The following is a 16,861-nucleotide window of genomic DNA, read 5'->3' on the forward strand; positions in this document are numbered from 1 at the left end:
TTTATTGAATTAAAAAATTTCTTTGTAAGTGGGCTGTTCTGAGGTTAGAAATATCCAGTATTGTCTTCATAGTAGGATGGTTTGGGGGCTAATTAAGAAAATTAGAAAGGTCAGGAGTCTGATGTTTGGATATGGCTTTCTCTTATGTTGCTTATTCTTTCAGGTTAAACAGCAGGGAGCCTGATGAGGAGCACTTTTGGCCGGCTGCTTAGTAGCACACTTTGTGTACCCAGTGCTCTGGAAGTGTGTGCCATGTGATTTCTGTGGCTCACCTGTTAACATAAATTTGGTCTCAAAAAAACCCTCTAAGACTTAGTTTGAAGGTTTTAGAAGGCAGGCATTCTTTATTGCAGCACTGGATGCACGGGGGATCGTTCCACCTAATGTGCATGCTGAAAAACAAAAGCACACATTATATACAATAAAAGGAATGAATATTCATGTAATTTCCAAGAAGTACACACCTATTTCCAGAGAACTTAATGCATATATTAGTGGAAGCGTGCTAAAATTTGGGGGTCTCTGAGGGGCTTCCGTGGGGGTTTTCAGTGGTCTGTGGTGGACCCAAGTGGTTGTTGAAGAGGTGTCTCTTAATGTCCTTTCCAAGAACTCTGTGTTTTTTTTTTTTATTTAAGGCTTCATCTTGGCTCATTGCTCTGTCTGTAAAGTTTCTCAGCTTTTTTGTCTTTGACTGCCACAAGTGTCTGTTGGTTTCTCTGCCCTCCCCAAGATGTACCCATCACAGTTGTAAAAATTATGTCCTTGGGTGCATTCTTGTCTGAGGCCCTTTACAGCAGTTAGCACCAATTGCTTGCAGGCATCAGCTACAGGCATTATACCTAGGCTCTAAAGGTGCCCTTCAGACCTTGAACTCTGTATTGCAAGGGAGCACTTCAATAGAGCTGCAAAAAATAGTCAGCATATTCATGGTTGCAAGTTATATGTTTGAGATTAAAAGGCAGTAGTAGTGAGTTCAGTCCAAAGACCTGCCCTGTAATAGTGGAATGAAGGCCAATTTCTGGGACTAAATATAATACATCCTGAGGGCATCAGATACTTTCCTGGAGATCACTTGATTTAGTTCACTTCTGACTTGAGGGAGAAAGTACGGCAGGGTGGAGAAGAGCTGCAGGTAGCAATACTGCATCACACTTTCTGTGGTGGCAGTGCTGGTTTCTGCTAGTTTAGAAGTGTTTGTGGGACTATGGCTTGAGGGCATAATTTCCTAGCCAGTTTAAGCCAACATCAAGATACAACAGGGTTTTTCCACAAGCAGGTCCACCTCACAGCAAGAGAGTTCAGGGGAGCCTCACTGGTGGAAAGCTAACACAGGCACAGGGAACGGAAATGTGTGTTTAAGGAGGGGGCTGCAACTGGGAGCATCACCTTCAGCGTCAACCTGAGATGCCTGCAGCTACCTTTGCCGACTACCAGTTTTTCTTCCTCCATGCTGTGTGGAAGAGCCTGTGTAAAGAACAGGACAGCTTTCAAGTGGTAACACTGAGCTAGGTCATGCTTGGTCTCTGACTGTCACTTTGCTTCTGCAGAGGGGAAGTTTTGAAACTCCCTAATGGGGTCTAGAACAGTGAATCATCACAAAGTTTTTTAAGCTTGGAAGATCATCAGAGTACAAGGATTGCTCTAATCTTACAGGGATGACAACATTGCCTTTGTAAGCATGCAGACATTACAGGTAAACTAAGATGCATCACTGTGGGCCTGTTTGTTCCTGGTTTGCTGTTTCTGTTAATCTGATCTATTATACAGTATTTTTTAATTGCTAGAAGCCTGTAATTTCACATCCCCCACATAAAACAGTAATGCACTTTAAATTCTGAATTGAGGATGTATATATACTGTTGTACTCCTCACTGTCATCTTGAAAGTTTTTGTTATTTAGGCGAGCTTTATGTTTTAACTTTTTTTTTTTAAGATTGTAACAGTGGTTTTCAGAGGGAAGCTGTGAAGTCATTTAATATTACAGAAGCATTTATAGCATGTTCTTAACTGAGGAAACAAAACCAACTTTGTGCTAGCATGCTGTGAAGAAATGATAACAGGTCACACAGTTTGGGCAAGAGCAGGTGGGAAGCAGAACTTCTTGAGCTGTTTAGCATGGAGGGGAATACATGTGAAGGTGCAGACTGCTTTTTTGGCGGAGTAGGAAGAAGCCTTGCTTACCTGGCCACAAGCCTCTCACGCAGGCCTGTTGGAATGGGCTGGGTTATCTGCTTCTGAACCACAGGCCATGGTGCATGCACATATGTTTGGGAGAGCTGAAATAGAGCTTGCTCAGATGAACAACTTGTGACACTCAATCAGACATTGAGTGTCACAATCTTATGTCTGATTGAGTGTCACAATCTTATCAGACATAAGATTTTGACCCTGATGATATTGTAGGGCCAAATTGTACCAATTTGTAATAAAAATAACAAAGATTTTTGACTCCTTGTTTGGGATATTCTCTCTTATATGTATGGTGTGCTAGGGAGGTATGTGTACAACTCATCCAGAAAGCAATGTTCCGAGTTGTTGATGAAACAAAAACCTGGATTCAAATCTTGTGTCTTCATACTACTGGAAGAACTGGTGCTTATGATGAATCCCTCAGCAAGGCTACTCCTGCTGCTTGGGTAAATATTGCCACCAGCTGGCTGGAGGCTCGCTGTCAGAAATCAGAGCAACTTCTGACTGTGCAGTGTCTGCTGTGAGCTGAGTGTGTAAGCCAAGTGGAGGATTAAGAAAATCAATGACGCTAAGACTATGGTGTATAAGTGAAATAAAATAGCTTTTGATGGTATTAGTGTCTCTAAAGCTGCTGGTTCCTTATTCCTCAGGTTTTGCATTATTTTTCTTTCAAATTGTTTACAAAGATTTCTCCAGTTTCATAGCAAAGTCTTTTGTGCATAACTAAGCACTTCGAGAAGTATGTGTGGGTTGCCTAGACATTTAGCATTTTTATTTCTTTGTGCTTGTCTGAGAAATTTTGAATGTTATTTTTATAAATGCATGTAAGAATTTCAATTGTATGGGCCAAAATGACCTGAGATGGTCGGTGTGATCTGCTGCTGCTCAGATGTGTGCTGGAGTAGTCTTTCTCAATATCAGGCTTCAAATACCAGATTTAGGCTCCTGTGTACCCATCTTAGGTGTCTGAATACTTCAAAGGCTCTTAAGTATACTGGGGTTCTTTGTCACTAGAAGTGGTTTGCAAGCTTAAGGTGGTATTTACTGCTTACTTTAGGTGGTGACAACTGGAGTTTGACTGATTTTTGTGAGAGATGTTTGTCTAGGGAACAATTGGGTCACCAGAGACAACTTTATATAGGGAATTTAGGACAGTGCCTTGCTTCTGGTTGGAAAACACAAATGCTGGTATTAATAAACTACAGCAATTTGTTCTAGTGTGGACTTCCTCTAGGGTCTTAAAATCCCAAGTGCTTCATGTGGAAAAGAAAACCCAATTAGAACAGGTAAGATGGTGGCTTGGTTTTGCCCTGCCCTCTTATTGAGGAGGCATTGCCTGAGGCTGTAGTTTATTATGTTATTCTGGTAATTTCTGTAGGATTAGAAAAGATGATTTTATCAATTTTACATGTCTGGGTTAAGTGTATCCAGGGAGGGTTTACCTCAGCTACATTGGATTAAGAAGAGATCTGAGTTTGAAAGAAACCTGAGGGAAACCAAAATAATGGTACATGAAGTGTTTTCCACTTCCCTTTGTATAAAGGAAATATGAAATTAAACTGGTATAACTGTATGTTCTGAAACTTTTGTGGTGAGATGGAAGTCTTAGTGTATCTTTAAGCAGTCCTTAATATGCTGCTTTTGCAAGTGGCAATTCTCTGATTAATTCTCTGTAATCAAGTTAAACAGTTGGACAGAAAAGTTGATGTTAATTCTGCAGTCATGGAAAAACTTTAGCAGGCAGAGAATACGAATGTATGCTCTTCAGAAGGCTTGGCTGTTGTATAGCCAAGGGAGTTACTCTTAAGAAGATCTTAAAGGTTGTAAGTCAGCTTTTCCTGTAAAAGATTGCCTCCTTAATTTGATTTCCTTGCCTCATGTGGAATTTTTAGTTAGTACAGTTTTTTTCCCCATGAAAATACCTACCAGAATTTGGGATTTCAAGTTACTACTTTGTAGTAGCAATTAAATATATTATATTGATCACTATTAAATACATATATTACTGGTTATATATAGATCCAAGTTTCATAATATGATTAAAAAAACAGTCCTTTTTCTGAGCAGAGGTGCTTTGAGGAAGCATTCTCCTTCCTGCATGCATGGAGAGGTACCAAACTGCCCAAGGTTTTGCAGGTTGTTGGTGGAGGAGATTAAAACTGGGATGCTTTGTAACTCAGCTTGTTGTACAGCTCTCTGTTTGTTAGTGGGTTTTTGGTGCTGGCCAATCCTGGTCAGGGGCTAAAAATATTCTATTCATTCTAGATCTGGTCTTTTATTTTAATCTGTTAATTATTGTTTCTACAGACAGAATTATTTTCATATTTCTATGAAATCTGTATACAAATCAGGCTTGATCAATGTTTTCCTGTTAAATTAAACTCCTATATCTAGCTCTGTAAAAGCCCAGAAATATAATTAAACCCTCCTGACAACCTCTGTGTTGTGGCAGTATTGAGTGCAGTAACCTTAAAATTGTCATGAAAAATGCTGCATAGATGTAGCAAGGGAAGAAGCAATCTTTTTGGATGTCAAACGAGATTTAAGCCTTGGTGGAATGGAAGTATTGTGATGAGACTTGGGAAAGTGTGTGCCATTTATTAGGTCAAACCCAGATTTTTGTGGTCTTTTTTTTCATGTGGAGTGTTAGTCTTTTGTGTGTTAATAGGAGATCCAAGAGATGCCTCTTATCAAAATAAAACACGGGGAAGAATGGAATGCTTTTAGTTGGGTTCCAGAATATCCAACAGACTTGGAGATAGGTGGTGGGGTTTTTTTTCCTCTCTCAAAGAGCACTCTAAGCCTGATGTTTCTTGTTATTGCACAGAATTCAAAGCTGATAAATAGACATGGTTTTGAATAGCAGAGGAAAAAATGGGATTATAATTTCCAAGTTCAAGAAAAGCACTTCTGTTGGGTTTCAGTTATATTAGCTGAAATTTTGTTTGCTGCTTATGTGGTTTAGTTTGCGAATTTAAATAACCTTCTTGAAACAGATTTAATTTATGTTCTAGTGTAGTGTCACTAGTTATTTTTTCTGTTATCTTGACTGTGCTGCCTTAGATCTGCAGTGGAAAGTTTTGCCTTACTTCCTTTCCCTTTTTGGCTGTGTGGCAGAAACAAGTTATCCAATCTTGTCAGATGTTGTTTGATTACATTTTCTTAGATTTTTTTTATTTGTTTGTTTTGTATTTTCATTTTTTGTTTCCTCAGTGGAGCTTTATACTAAAAACAACCTGTCACACGATTTTATTATATTTCATTATTACTTGTGAGCATTAGGCATGGCTTATCTTAATGTAGCTTTTGCTATTCAGCAACTTTGTATGTATTGCTACCATACAGGAAATTGTTATGCAAAGTGTGGCATGAACACAAACCTGTCAGCCTTATATTCGTGGTTGGCAAATATAGGTGGGAGGGAAGGTAGAACAGTACTAGGAAGGTCATGAGATGTTAGTCTAATTAGCATGGTTTTGGCAGAGAAAAATTGTGTCATGTTGATCTGAGAAGTCTTTGAACTTGTCGTTGTTATGGACAAAGAAGGGAAAAAAAAAAAAGAATAAATTAGAGCTTTCAAAACACCTTTGACAAGTTCTTATCCAAGAGGCAGTTGAACAAGCTGAAGGAGTCGTGGGATGAAAGTGAAGGGTTTGTTTGTGTGAAAGGCACAAGCAAAAAAAAAAAAAGTTTTTAATCTTGGCAGATGTAAGCTCAAGAATCCAGAAGCTGCTCTTGAGATATTCTCTAATGATCAGTATAGCAGCTGGCTAGTAAGGTCTTCTATAGGAGACACAAGTAAGGACCAAACTTTTAAGGAAAACCAAAACAGGCTGACTGTTTAGAACAGGGATGGTTTGGATTTTAGTAAGTATAAAGCACAATGTGTGTAGAAAGAATTAATGTGATCTGCCTGTGTCTCACAGAGCTTTACATGGAGTCAGAAAGGGTGTTGGGCATCTGTGTGTCAGGTTGAAGGCAAGTCTGTGCAGTTGGGTTTTAAAGATAATGTACGGTGGCATTGTAGAAACTATTGCTGCTGGTCTCTTACAAGTGCAAAATTTAGTAAGTTTCAGGAAGTGATTCCATGTGTATATACACATATATACCAGGATTATTGATTGTGTAAGGACCTCTTGGAAGAGAAACTAAATGCTCTGGCTTTAAATATAAGCTCTCAGAGGACAAGGTGGGATCTAATTTAGAGGGCAGGCTTGAATTTTAAACATTTTTGCATGTCTGAGATCAGTCATCAAAATCAGAAAAAATAGTTTTATAATGGAAATTTTAATGTGGAAATCATGGAGTAGTCTGTAGCTTAAGCAGGTTGGATAAAACCACCAAACCCTGGTTTCCTACCCCAGGCAAGAGTAGTATTTTTCTAGATTAAAATTATAATTGGATAAAAGCTCCAAATATGTCTTGCTTTCTTCCTAGTACTTCTTTTAAGTGAAGAAAGGGTATTTTAAACCAGAACTTCATCCAGTATGGCAGATAATAAAACTTGAAGGTATTTGCAACTACTGCCTCTTTATGGATCGATGTGTGGTGATATTTTCATAATTGAGAAGTAATAAATAGGTTTACAGATCTTGCATATCTCCTGGGAAGTGGGAGGACATAACATCAGATTAGTACAATCTCTTGTGTGTTTGACATGTCCATAGCTGCTGAAGATCAAGCAAGGTAACAGTAAGAACACATGTAAGATTTATGGACAAGTTTTCAGTGAATCCTGTCTTGTTTTAGCCAAAGGAATTGTTTCCATATTACATGAATGAGAATAATGAAGTTACTTTGTTCCTCTGAAGAGGAGTGCCCCTAGTTTCAATAAGCTCTGATAGAGGGAGAAGATACTTTTGAGGACAAGACCTGCAGATGAGATTTCTTCTTTCTGTAGTCCCCTGGGGAAGGTAGGCAGACATCTGGCTAGCGGTCTTATATTTAGGATGTTAAGTAGTTGCATAAAGTATCTTTCTTGTTGTTTTTTTAATATTAAAAAAATCTGGTCATTACAAAGTGTGTCACCAGTTGCTGCTGGTGCTTTTGAGAAAACAGTTTGTGATGTGAGTCATAAATCAGGTCTGCTGGGTAGATTGTAGGGATTTTTAAATAAATATAGCAATGTATCTGTTGGGACAAGATAATGTAATTCTTGTTATTCCTCTGAACCGTTTGACAGAAGCCTGAAAGCTAGAAACTGCGCTCAGCAACATCAGGGATCAGAATTGGAAATTATTTGGCTATTATGACATTTATTACACAAATCTTGTTATGCGTTCTTGCAGTGGGTATATTTAAGTATATTCCTGTCTACTCACAAGCTCTGTATACATGCTAAAACTTCAATGTATCTTTTAGAGATTCTCCATGCTTCCTAACCTTCTTGGAAATAAAGCACCATTAGGGGTCAGTCATGTCAATCTTTAAACTTATTTCAAGCAATGGTTGAATGGATAAATGTGGAGGTAGGATTATTCTCTTGTCTTTTTCATTGACTTTGTTAGGTATAATACAGAAGGTTCACTGGAGTGATGTGAGCACTTTCTGCAACAGAAGGACATGCATTCCGAATTTTTTTATATAATAACAGAAATGTACTGCTACCTGTCCAGGGATGTGTCTCTTGTGTTTCTTGAGTGACTGTCTTTACTAATTAGCTGAGGCAGTGTACCACCTTAACCTCTATGTACTTTCCAGTGTCTAGCACTTTGTGCAGAACACTGCATGATGTAATGTAAAAAATTTGTCACTTCAAAACAGTTTGCAAATGCACATGTTCCTATTATTGCAACTGATGCATTTTTCTGCCGGTAAGCGAAACAGTGGAAATAATATGATGAAAGCTGTCCTTTCTCTGCTTGCATGTCTCTAAATTAGATTAATTTCCCTGCTGAAGCCAGGCTATTGATAGATAGCACATTAATGTGATTAACCAGAAATCAACACAGTATTTCATGTATGAAAGTTTCTGAAGGGGGCAGAGTGTTTCATATTTCTGAAGTGTGACCAGGGAGCACTGACCTCCCCAGTGTTCCAAAATAAACAATACCTGACTTTGCATTTGCAGTTAAACAAAGTAATGCAAAATGTGTAAAGATGGCAATGTTAACTGATGCAAAAAAGGAAAGCAAGACATGTATGAAAGTTTGTCTGCATTCTAGTGGGGAAAATATGATTTAATGCTCTGTCACTTCTCATTGAGATTTATGCTTGCTTTCGGCACTTAAAAAATATTTATTTCACTGTTAAAAAAACCCAAACCAGACAAATGTCAGGGAGGAGCAGGAAGGACAGGCTGAAGGAAAGGCAAGCTGGGAGTCAGTGGTCACAACAAGGCAGGTAGAGACAGTTACCCTCATTGATTAAGGGCATAGTCCCCCAGTATTTTGCATGAGGCAAACAAGTTCTGTCTGGTGACAGTAACGAGGTTTGGCCAACAGTCTGGGCCTCCAGGCAAGTCTATAGTGATGATCTGAGGTGAAGCAAGGAAGACAGTGGGCCACGGTCTGGATCAGTGGGGTGCATGGCCAGGCACAGGCATGGCTATAGCATAGCTCAGGTGAGAACCGAGGACAAATGCCTTAGTTTGAATGCAGCTCTTGAGTGAGGGCAAGGAGGCCCCAGACAAGACTTTTCACACCTGTTTTTCTACACACTCTTCACAATAGTCTTTACTGGTAAGACTTGCCTTCAGGAATCCCAAACACCTGAAACCAGTGGCAATGTCTGGAGCAAAGACACAACCTCATTAGAGGAGGACCAGATTAGCAAACATTTAAACAAACTGAGCATTGTGGGACCAGTCTTGATTGTCCCAGAAAGGTCATGATGTTTGGAGGAGACTTCTGAAGACAGGAGTGGCATTTGCTTTCCTGCAATCCTCAAGTAGGGCAAAAAGGACTATCCAGAGAATTACAGGATGGTCAGCCTCATCTTCATCCTTGGAAATGTGATTGTCCAAATAGTACATTTAGCAATACTTCACAGGGTTAAGGGCAGGATGGCGATTTGAAGTAGCTGGTGTGGATTTACAAAGGGAAAATCATACCCAACCAATCTGAAAGTCTTCTACAACAAAGTGACTCAGTTGTTGGATAAGGGGAGAGCAGTGAATGTTGTTTATCTTGACTTGAGCAAGTTTCTGTCACTGTCTCCCATTACATCTGATAAAGTATGGTCTAGATAAGTAGACAGTGAGGTGGACTGAAAACGAGCTGAACTGCCAGGCTCAAAGGATTGTGATCAGGGACATCAAGGCCAGCTGGAGGCCAGTCACTAGTGGCGTATCCCAGGGATACAGTCCTGGGCAGCTGGCTCTAGCTGATCCTACTTTGAGCAAAAGGGTTGGAGTAGTCAGTGTCCAGAGGTGCCTTCCAACCTCAAGGATTCTGATTCTTGATCACAGGCAGCTGCCAAGATTGTTTTTTTTCCTACAGCGTGAGGAGTTTTTTCTACTTAATATCTGTTCTTTCATAGATTGCTGGATGACTTTTTGTATGGTGCAGGGAAAGGATTCATTTCAAAGCAGCTTCTGAGCTTCAGCATACCTACAGAGCAGATTTTGGCATTTGTGTGAAAGTTTCTGATGCTCTTCACTGGATACTCCAACTGTTAAAAACTACCGAAGCATGGCATAGGCTAGCTATCCTTGCTTTCTCAGCTCAAGTGTTGTCCTAGTTTAAGTAGTTCTTTTATCAGAAAAGTTGGCCAATGTATATAGCCATAGAGAAAAGGTAGATAGAACCTGCCAGATAAATGTTTTCATTCTTAGTGACATAAAAGAATTATAGACCATGCCATGCTAATCATTGTTATGAACTTACTTAGGTTGAATTTGGTTGAAGCTTTTGTGGTGGATCCAGAACTACGTCAGTGCCTTCAGGAAGATCTCTTACGTCGCTTCCCCGATCTTAACCGGCTGGCAAAGAAGTTTCAGAGGCAAGCAGCAAACTTACAGGACTGTTACAGAATGTATCAGGCTATTAATCAACTGCCTAATGTTGTACAAGCACTAGAAAAACATGAAGGTAATGCTACCCCTGTCTATTTTCAATGTTTTATAATACTCTGATGATGCAAAGAAATAGTGTGTAGAATTCCAAAGATTACTTTTTTCCTGTATACTGTTGTTGCAGGAATAAAGATTAAAGACATTTGAATTTGAAATGAGCTGAAATTCTGAAATGCTAATCAGATACATAAACATAGCCAAATCGTTACATTAAAAAGTGTTCCAATTAGTGTATAGTTGAAATACTTGAACTGTTGGGTGATGGTCTGGTAATCTTTGATGTTGACTTGTGTCTGAGAACTCTTGACCAATTGTGTGTGTATTAGGGTCTTACAAACAAGACACCATTCATACAGGACTGTTGTGTTCCTTTTGAAGACACTTTCCACTTCGGGTTGTGATTAAACACAACCAGTTTAAGCATTACCAGTATAATTTGAATGGCTTTTTTATAAAAAAAAAAAATTGTAATTCTCCTGCATTTGATAAGAGTATCATGGCAAGGTCTCTACTGATCTTCATTAGTAGGAAGCTTGATGCTATGACAGGCAAGTCTAGAAAATACAAAGGTTACTATTTCTGTTCCTTTTCTACGTGTTACTGAGAAAATGCAGAGTAAGACAGTGTCAGTGTAACGGGGGGGTGATTCAATACAGCAATAGCAGTCCTAGCCTGTCAGAAAACGTATTTTTGTAGAAGCCCATTAATTTGTTTGAAAATCTCTTCACACAAAGCAAGCATCAAAGCCTTAAAGAGAAATATTTTTCTTCCTGTGTTTGAGTAGACAGTAATATTACACAGTATCTTATACTTTTCTGTACTGTAGTTTTAAGACTTCAAGTAATGAAACTTATCTTCTAAAATATTAATCTTAAATTATTTTTTGGTTGCTGGCTGTGTTATTTTCAAAAGCTGTTAAACTCTAAAAGTGGTAAGAAACAGGCAGATAATTTTTTTTGTTTGTTTTTTAGAGCTGTGCCATGCTTTAGCTAGCTCAGTCATACCCTTTTGGCTTTTCCAGATAGGCTCTGCTTGGTTTTGCCTTGGCATAGAACTCTTGGATTTCCATCTTAAAATGAGGTATTAGTTCAAAATGCTTGCTTCCTGTCTTACTTCTTTTTCTATTAGTTGTCATTTGGATCAACAGAGTATCTCTGTCATAACATTGGGGTAGGAAAACAATTCCATTTTTAGAAGTTTTGAGGAGCAAGCTGTGTTAAGGCAAACTGCTAAGCTAACCATATGGAAAAATTAATAGACTGCAAAGGGTTCTTGCTGTTTTCACATGAATTGGTTGGCCTTAGTAGGACATTCAGCAGCAGCGTATCTAAGATAATTTAAAATAGGTGAAATGTGTTATTTTTATTTTTATTTGTACTTGTACACCCTTTTTTAAAGTACAGGAATGGTCTGGTAATTTTGAATGTATGTGATTGATTCAGACTGGATCTGATAATTTTCCTCTTTAAGACTGTAAAAAATCTTTTAACTTGTCAAGAGATGGAAAGACAAAGTTTTTTGACAATTCTTAGTATCTGCCAGTTTCAGAACTTTATTTTCTTGTGAAAGGCTGTGGGGAGATACAGCAACTACACTGCAAAATGATCAGCAGTGATTGCCTTTCCCTTAGTATGAAGCATTGCTTTGAGATGCTTGTTTTTATGGATGATGAAAGCTGAAGAGGGGGGGTAATGAGTGAAGAAGACTCTTTTTTTTTTTTTTTTTTTATACGTAAGAAACCTTCATAAGATAGGAAAGGACCCCGAGTCATCAAATCATTTTGCTATAGTTGGCAAAAGGGAATAGTTCATTACTCAAATTGCTGGGGCATAAAATCTAGGTACTTACAAGATGTCTGTCTTCAAGAAGCTGCTGAAGCATCTTCCTTCCCATCTCAGACTGACATTCTTTATTTTAAGCCTGTAAATATGCAGGATACCCCTGGAACCCAGCACACAATTCCTGTATTTTTGCCCTTTTGTATACAGTGGCTTGAATACACTCTTTACTGCTTTTGGAATACCTTTTATTACATGTTCCAGTACTGGTCTTTCCATGACTCTTGCACTGGTGTGTTATAACCATGTTGTGATTGAAGTTGTCTTTCTCCCGTCCTTTCTCGTTTCCAACTGATTATTCCCCTACTCATACTGGAAATTTGTTTATCTACCAATGCATGATCTTGCTTACTGTTAAATTTTACTTCATTTCAGTTAGTCCAGTTTTCAAGGTCAGTTAGTTAAGTTTCTGATTCTATTTTGTTCCAATTTAGTCTACTGATATCTTCCACATTATATATATTAGTGAATTTTATAAGCAGCCTTCTTTTGTACATGAATATTATTAATTCACCCTTCTTAAAAAGATAAATGCTTGTATGAACCCTGGAGGAACCGTACTGCTGATGTCCTTACAGCTCACTAATCTTTTGCAAGCCAGTGGTCGCCTCTTTATCTGTCTTCTGATCACCGTATTAATCATGAATATTTCATTTTAGCATCACATATGACACCATATTGAATACTTTAGAAGAGCCCGAATTAGGTCTGCAGATTTCCGTTTTGTTAGACAGTCAGTTATCTCAGGCAGATGTTGCACTATACAGACATGATCTGCCTCTAGTAAACCTGTACTATATTTTATCCAAATTTCCATTTTGCTCCTTGTCCTTTCCGCATAATTTTTTCTAAGAACTTTTGTACCATCAAAGTGGCTGGTTTAAGTGTGTTTAGTTGTCGAGTTTTGTCTGTTTTCCCTCGATTTCCTTCTTTACTGTCTCTTTTTTTAATTTCTAGGTTAGTTTAGATGTGTCTTAAAGGAGATGGAAAAAGAATGTGACAAAGCAAGCAAGAGATTTGGAATAAACTTATTTCAGATCTCTCTTAGTTTTGAAGATTTTTAGTTAGCTGAAGACTCCATTTTTTCAAGTCCAATAATCTCTCAACAACATGTAATTTTTTTTTCTTTATTAATAGATATTAATCAGTTAAGAGCTTTAACTTTAAAAGCTTGGGATAGTGGGAAAGCAAAAAGGCACAGGAGGAAAAGGAACAAACCAAACTTTTTCTTCTTGAGTTACAGGGCTGAGAAGAGAGGTTTCCTTGAGTAATCATGTCCTCACTGTGTGACTTCTATAAATTTGTATGGAAGTTTTTTTTAAGAAAGATTAGGACTTTTTCCATAGTCTGGCAAGAAATTGGGAGGCTCTGAAGTAGTCAGAGCTTAATTCTGTGTTAATGTGTAAAGTCTTGCCTGTAAACATTGGAGGCAAATATCATAATTCTGTATTTAATCCAACAATTTTAAGCTCATAGCATTGGATTCTTTTTAAGGGATTTCATGTAAATCAGTCAGTAATGCTAATCTTTCTGTGATTAAATCATAACTTGAGGTGGCTGCAAATATGTAAACATTCATTTACTGACAGCATTTTCACAGCTGTCTGCTGGGTAGGTGCTTCTTTGTAGGCCTGAAGAAAATAATTCTTTCACAAAATTGGCAATATCTGTGCATGCCAAGTTAACTGTGAACTGCATTTTGTGTTTGATGCTTACAATGTTCTATGGACTTCCAAGCAATATATGTCCTATGCAGTTGTATTTGGTGCTATGTAGTATCTGTGCTAACAAAATATGTTGGAAAAGACTTCATTTAATTTTGATGACTTCCTGCTTAGTGGAAAGATCAGTGACTATAACGATCTGGTTAGAGTAGATAGCCTTTTTTTAAGGAAAACAAACCCAAAACCCATACACCCCAATTTCTATATGTGTCCATATGGTAGCCTACCAAATAGTTCCAATTTTTTGTATTTTTGAATTAAGAAAAATTTAAAACTGAGTGTGGATGATGAGACTTCCACTTTGTATCTTTAAAACTGGTTGCTGTAAAATATCTGTTCTTGCACATAAAAGTTTGAAATGGCTTTAGCAAAAAGTGTAATGTTCAGACAGCAGGTTTGTTTCTAACTGTTGTCTGTAGTTTCACTCATACTAGAAGGGAATTAATACCACCAAATGTGAACAAAGTTGACAATAGGTACAAGCTTAATCAGAATATAAATTGGATAATGCCATTTTTAGAAAAAGATACGCATGTGTGAGAGAATCGTAACCAATCTTAATAAAAATTAACCAGCTATATAGTTGTACTGTTCATCTTGGATAAGTAAAGTTGTGGAGTTTTGTGAATGATTTGTTTGTTCTTAACAGGAGCTCACCAGATGTTGTTGTTGGCAGTGTTTATAACACCTCTTAATGATATCTACTCTGATTTCTCAAAGTTTCTGGAGATGATAGAAACAACATTGGACATGGATAAGGTATGTGCTGGTGTGTGGGAGGGGGTTTACTTAGCAATTAAAGTTTCTTATTGAACTTTGCAATCTGCTCTACACTCACTAAATTTAATTGATCATTTATATTAAGTAGTTAGAGATAGTTTAGCTGTGAAATATATGAAGATTGTTATTAGTATAGCAGTTGAATATCAGGAGGATATTCACCCACTGTCTGAAATTTTCTAGCTAATGAAAAAATGCTTTGGGTACCTGGCTGCTGTGGACCTGAAACTATTTTTTAAAAACCTCACCAGTATTAAAAGTGGGGAATTTATTTTGTCACTTTCCTACTTGTTTGTATTTTCAAAATTATTGTGGTATATCTCAAATCTGGAATGTAGCTAGAATATGTTTATTACATATTTCTCTGCTTCTGTCAAGTTCATTAGACTTGGTTCTATTTTGTGGGATTAAGTCTTCATAACTAGCGGTTTGCCTCTCTGAAAAATGATGGACTAAGATATAAAGTCTGACTTTATTTTCCAGTGTAAAGACACATTTCTCACTAGAAAGAAAGCTACTGCAATGATCTTAGCCTTTCATCTACACTTGCTTATAAAATATTACTAGTAATAGAACTATGCTTGCAAGGGAAAACTGGCATTTTTTTTCAGAGGGAAAAATTGGCCAGAGAAAGCTTGAAGAAACATTCATATTCCTTAAATCTGTAGTGGAAGTGAGAAGGGATGAGTATAAATGAGTGGTTTGTTGTTGTTTAACATTGGACACTTAGGATGCAGGCAAAAACATGAACTGTTGCTGAACTGGTTGAGATGATGCCAAGGTTTTCAGTGAGTTTTTCCCATTATATTTGTTAGAGAACTGGGGAGACTTATTTTGAAATGTACATGCTTGGTTAGAAACATACTTAATGTTCCTTTCTCAGTAAGATGTTACAGTAATTTTGGAAAACTTGGGAGGCTTTTATGATTATTTTGTCAGTCTGTATGAGATCTACCTAACGACCTGCCAAGCATGATAGTAAGGGCAAAAGGAACTTTTGAAACTTCAATGCCTTTAAAATTTTGAACATGCATATTTTTCTCCAAAGGCAGAAGCACCACATTTTATCTCTTTGTATTGTGTATGCATTCATCCACTGCATTTTGCTGTTTAAGGAAAGTCTGTTTGATTGACATATTGCTGCAATTTATGATATATGCTAATGAAGAAATTTATAGCTTTGTACTAGTTACAGACCATCTGTTGATGCAGTTTGTATGCCCTGGGACTCTGTTTTCTTTAAAGCTAACAGCTGTTCTAAGCCTTCACCCTTCATAGTCCAGCTCTTCAAATTTCTTTGCAGCTTCTACTTTAAAAATGTTTTGTTGTCCTTCTAAACAGAATAACAAGGCAGTTATTTTTAATCAAGTCTCATAGAATCCAGTGTGTCAGATTTGTTTTTTTTACCTTCAAGATACTGGAAAATGGCTCTAGATAAGCCAACACTGGTTTTACCAGAAGAATAAATGTTGTCCATATGAATGCTAAAACTTGAACTTTGACTTGAAATTCCTCCCTAGATTTTTAGGGCGTTCAAACAAAATACCCAGCTCTATTCTGAGTGTGGTTGAAAGACAGGTTGTCATAGCAACTAAATTATGTCAATAATCCATTCTAATATAAAAAGAAACATCTAAGTTCAGAAAGTGTGGGATGTGGTTATTCATTTACCTAGCTGTAATAAAAGTTGAGAAACTGTCACTTCCATTTCTGTCTTTCATGGAATCATAAGGGGCCTTTGAAAAACCATCTACTCCAACCTCCTCAAGTAAGGGCAACTTCAAAGTTTGTTAGTGCTTTTGGTATATAGTATTTTGGTTTGAGTATTAAGAGCACAGCCCTTTACAGAAGGACTTGTTTTTCAGATTAGCTAGCTAGCTAGCTCAACATAGTCCCAGAGTCTGCAAATTATTTGCTGTCACCTCATTCATTTGAGCACCTCTTGAAAATGTGACTCACTTGGGTCTTATTTCGTGTAAGTAAACATATGCAGGTATGCAAGTGTTGTCAGTGATGTGATGTTAGCCTGCTACTTACCACATTAAATATTTTATACTTCGAACATTCATTTCAGAGTAGCTCTGAGCAAAAACTTATTTTAAAAATTGCAGTGTGATTAGTAGAACAAAAGGGAATGTCTAGCTGCTGCTTATCTGTATTGCGTTAAGGATTTGCTTTCATGATAACCCTTTGCATGACTCCTGCCAGTTAAAGGTTATATATAGAGTGAAGGTGGTAGCAAGAGTGTTCAGACCAATATCTTACACGTGTCTGTTGCATTCCTTAATTTCTGAAGCAAATTTAATGTTTGTATT

At 37.6% G+C, this 16,861-nt stretch overlaps 1 protein-coding gene across 3 annotated transcripts in view; it reads left to right on the forward strand.

The window, feature by feature from the left end:
* The window catches only part of MSH2 (mutS homolog 2), a 55,990-nt gene that overhangs the window by 18,593 nt on the left and 20,536 nt on the right, over window positions 1-16,861 (forward strand). For all 3 annotated transcript variants that reach the window (XM_074897380.1, XM_074897379.1, XM_074897381.1), the window contains 2 exons: window positions 10,021-10,220; window positions 14,416-14,525. In XM_074897380.1, coding sequence (XP_074753481.1) covers window positions 10,021-10,220; window positions 14,416-14,525 — 310 coding nt within the window. The remainder of the gene's footprint in view (window positions 1-10,020; window positions 10,221-14,415; window positions 14,526-16,861) is intronic.

Source organism: Athene noctua, chromosome 1 (assembly GCF_965140245.1).
Source record: "Athene noctua chromosome 1, bAthNoc1.hap1.1, whole genome shotgun sequence".
NCBI classification, from domain to species: domain Eukaryota; kingdom Metazoa; phylum Chordata; class Aves; order Strigiformes; family Strigidae; genus Athene; species Athene noctua.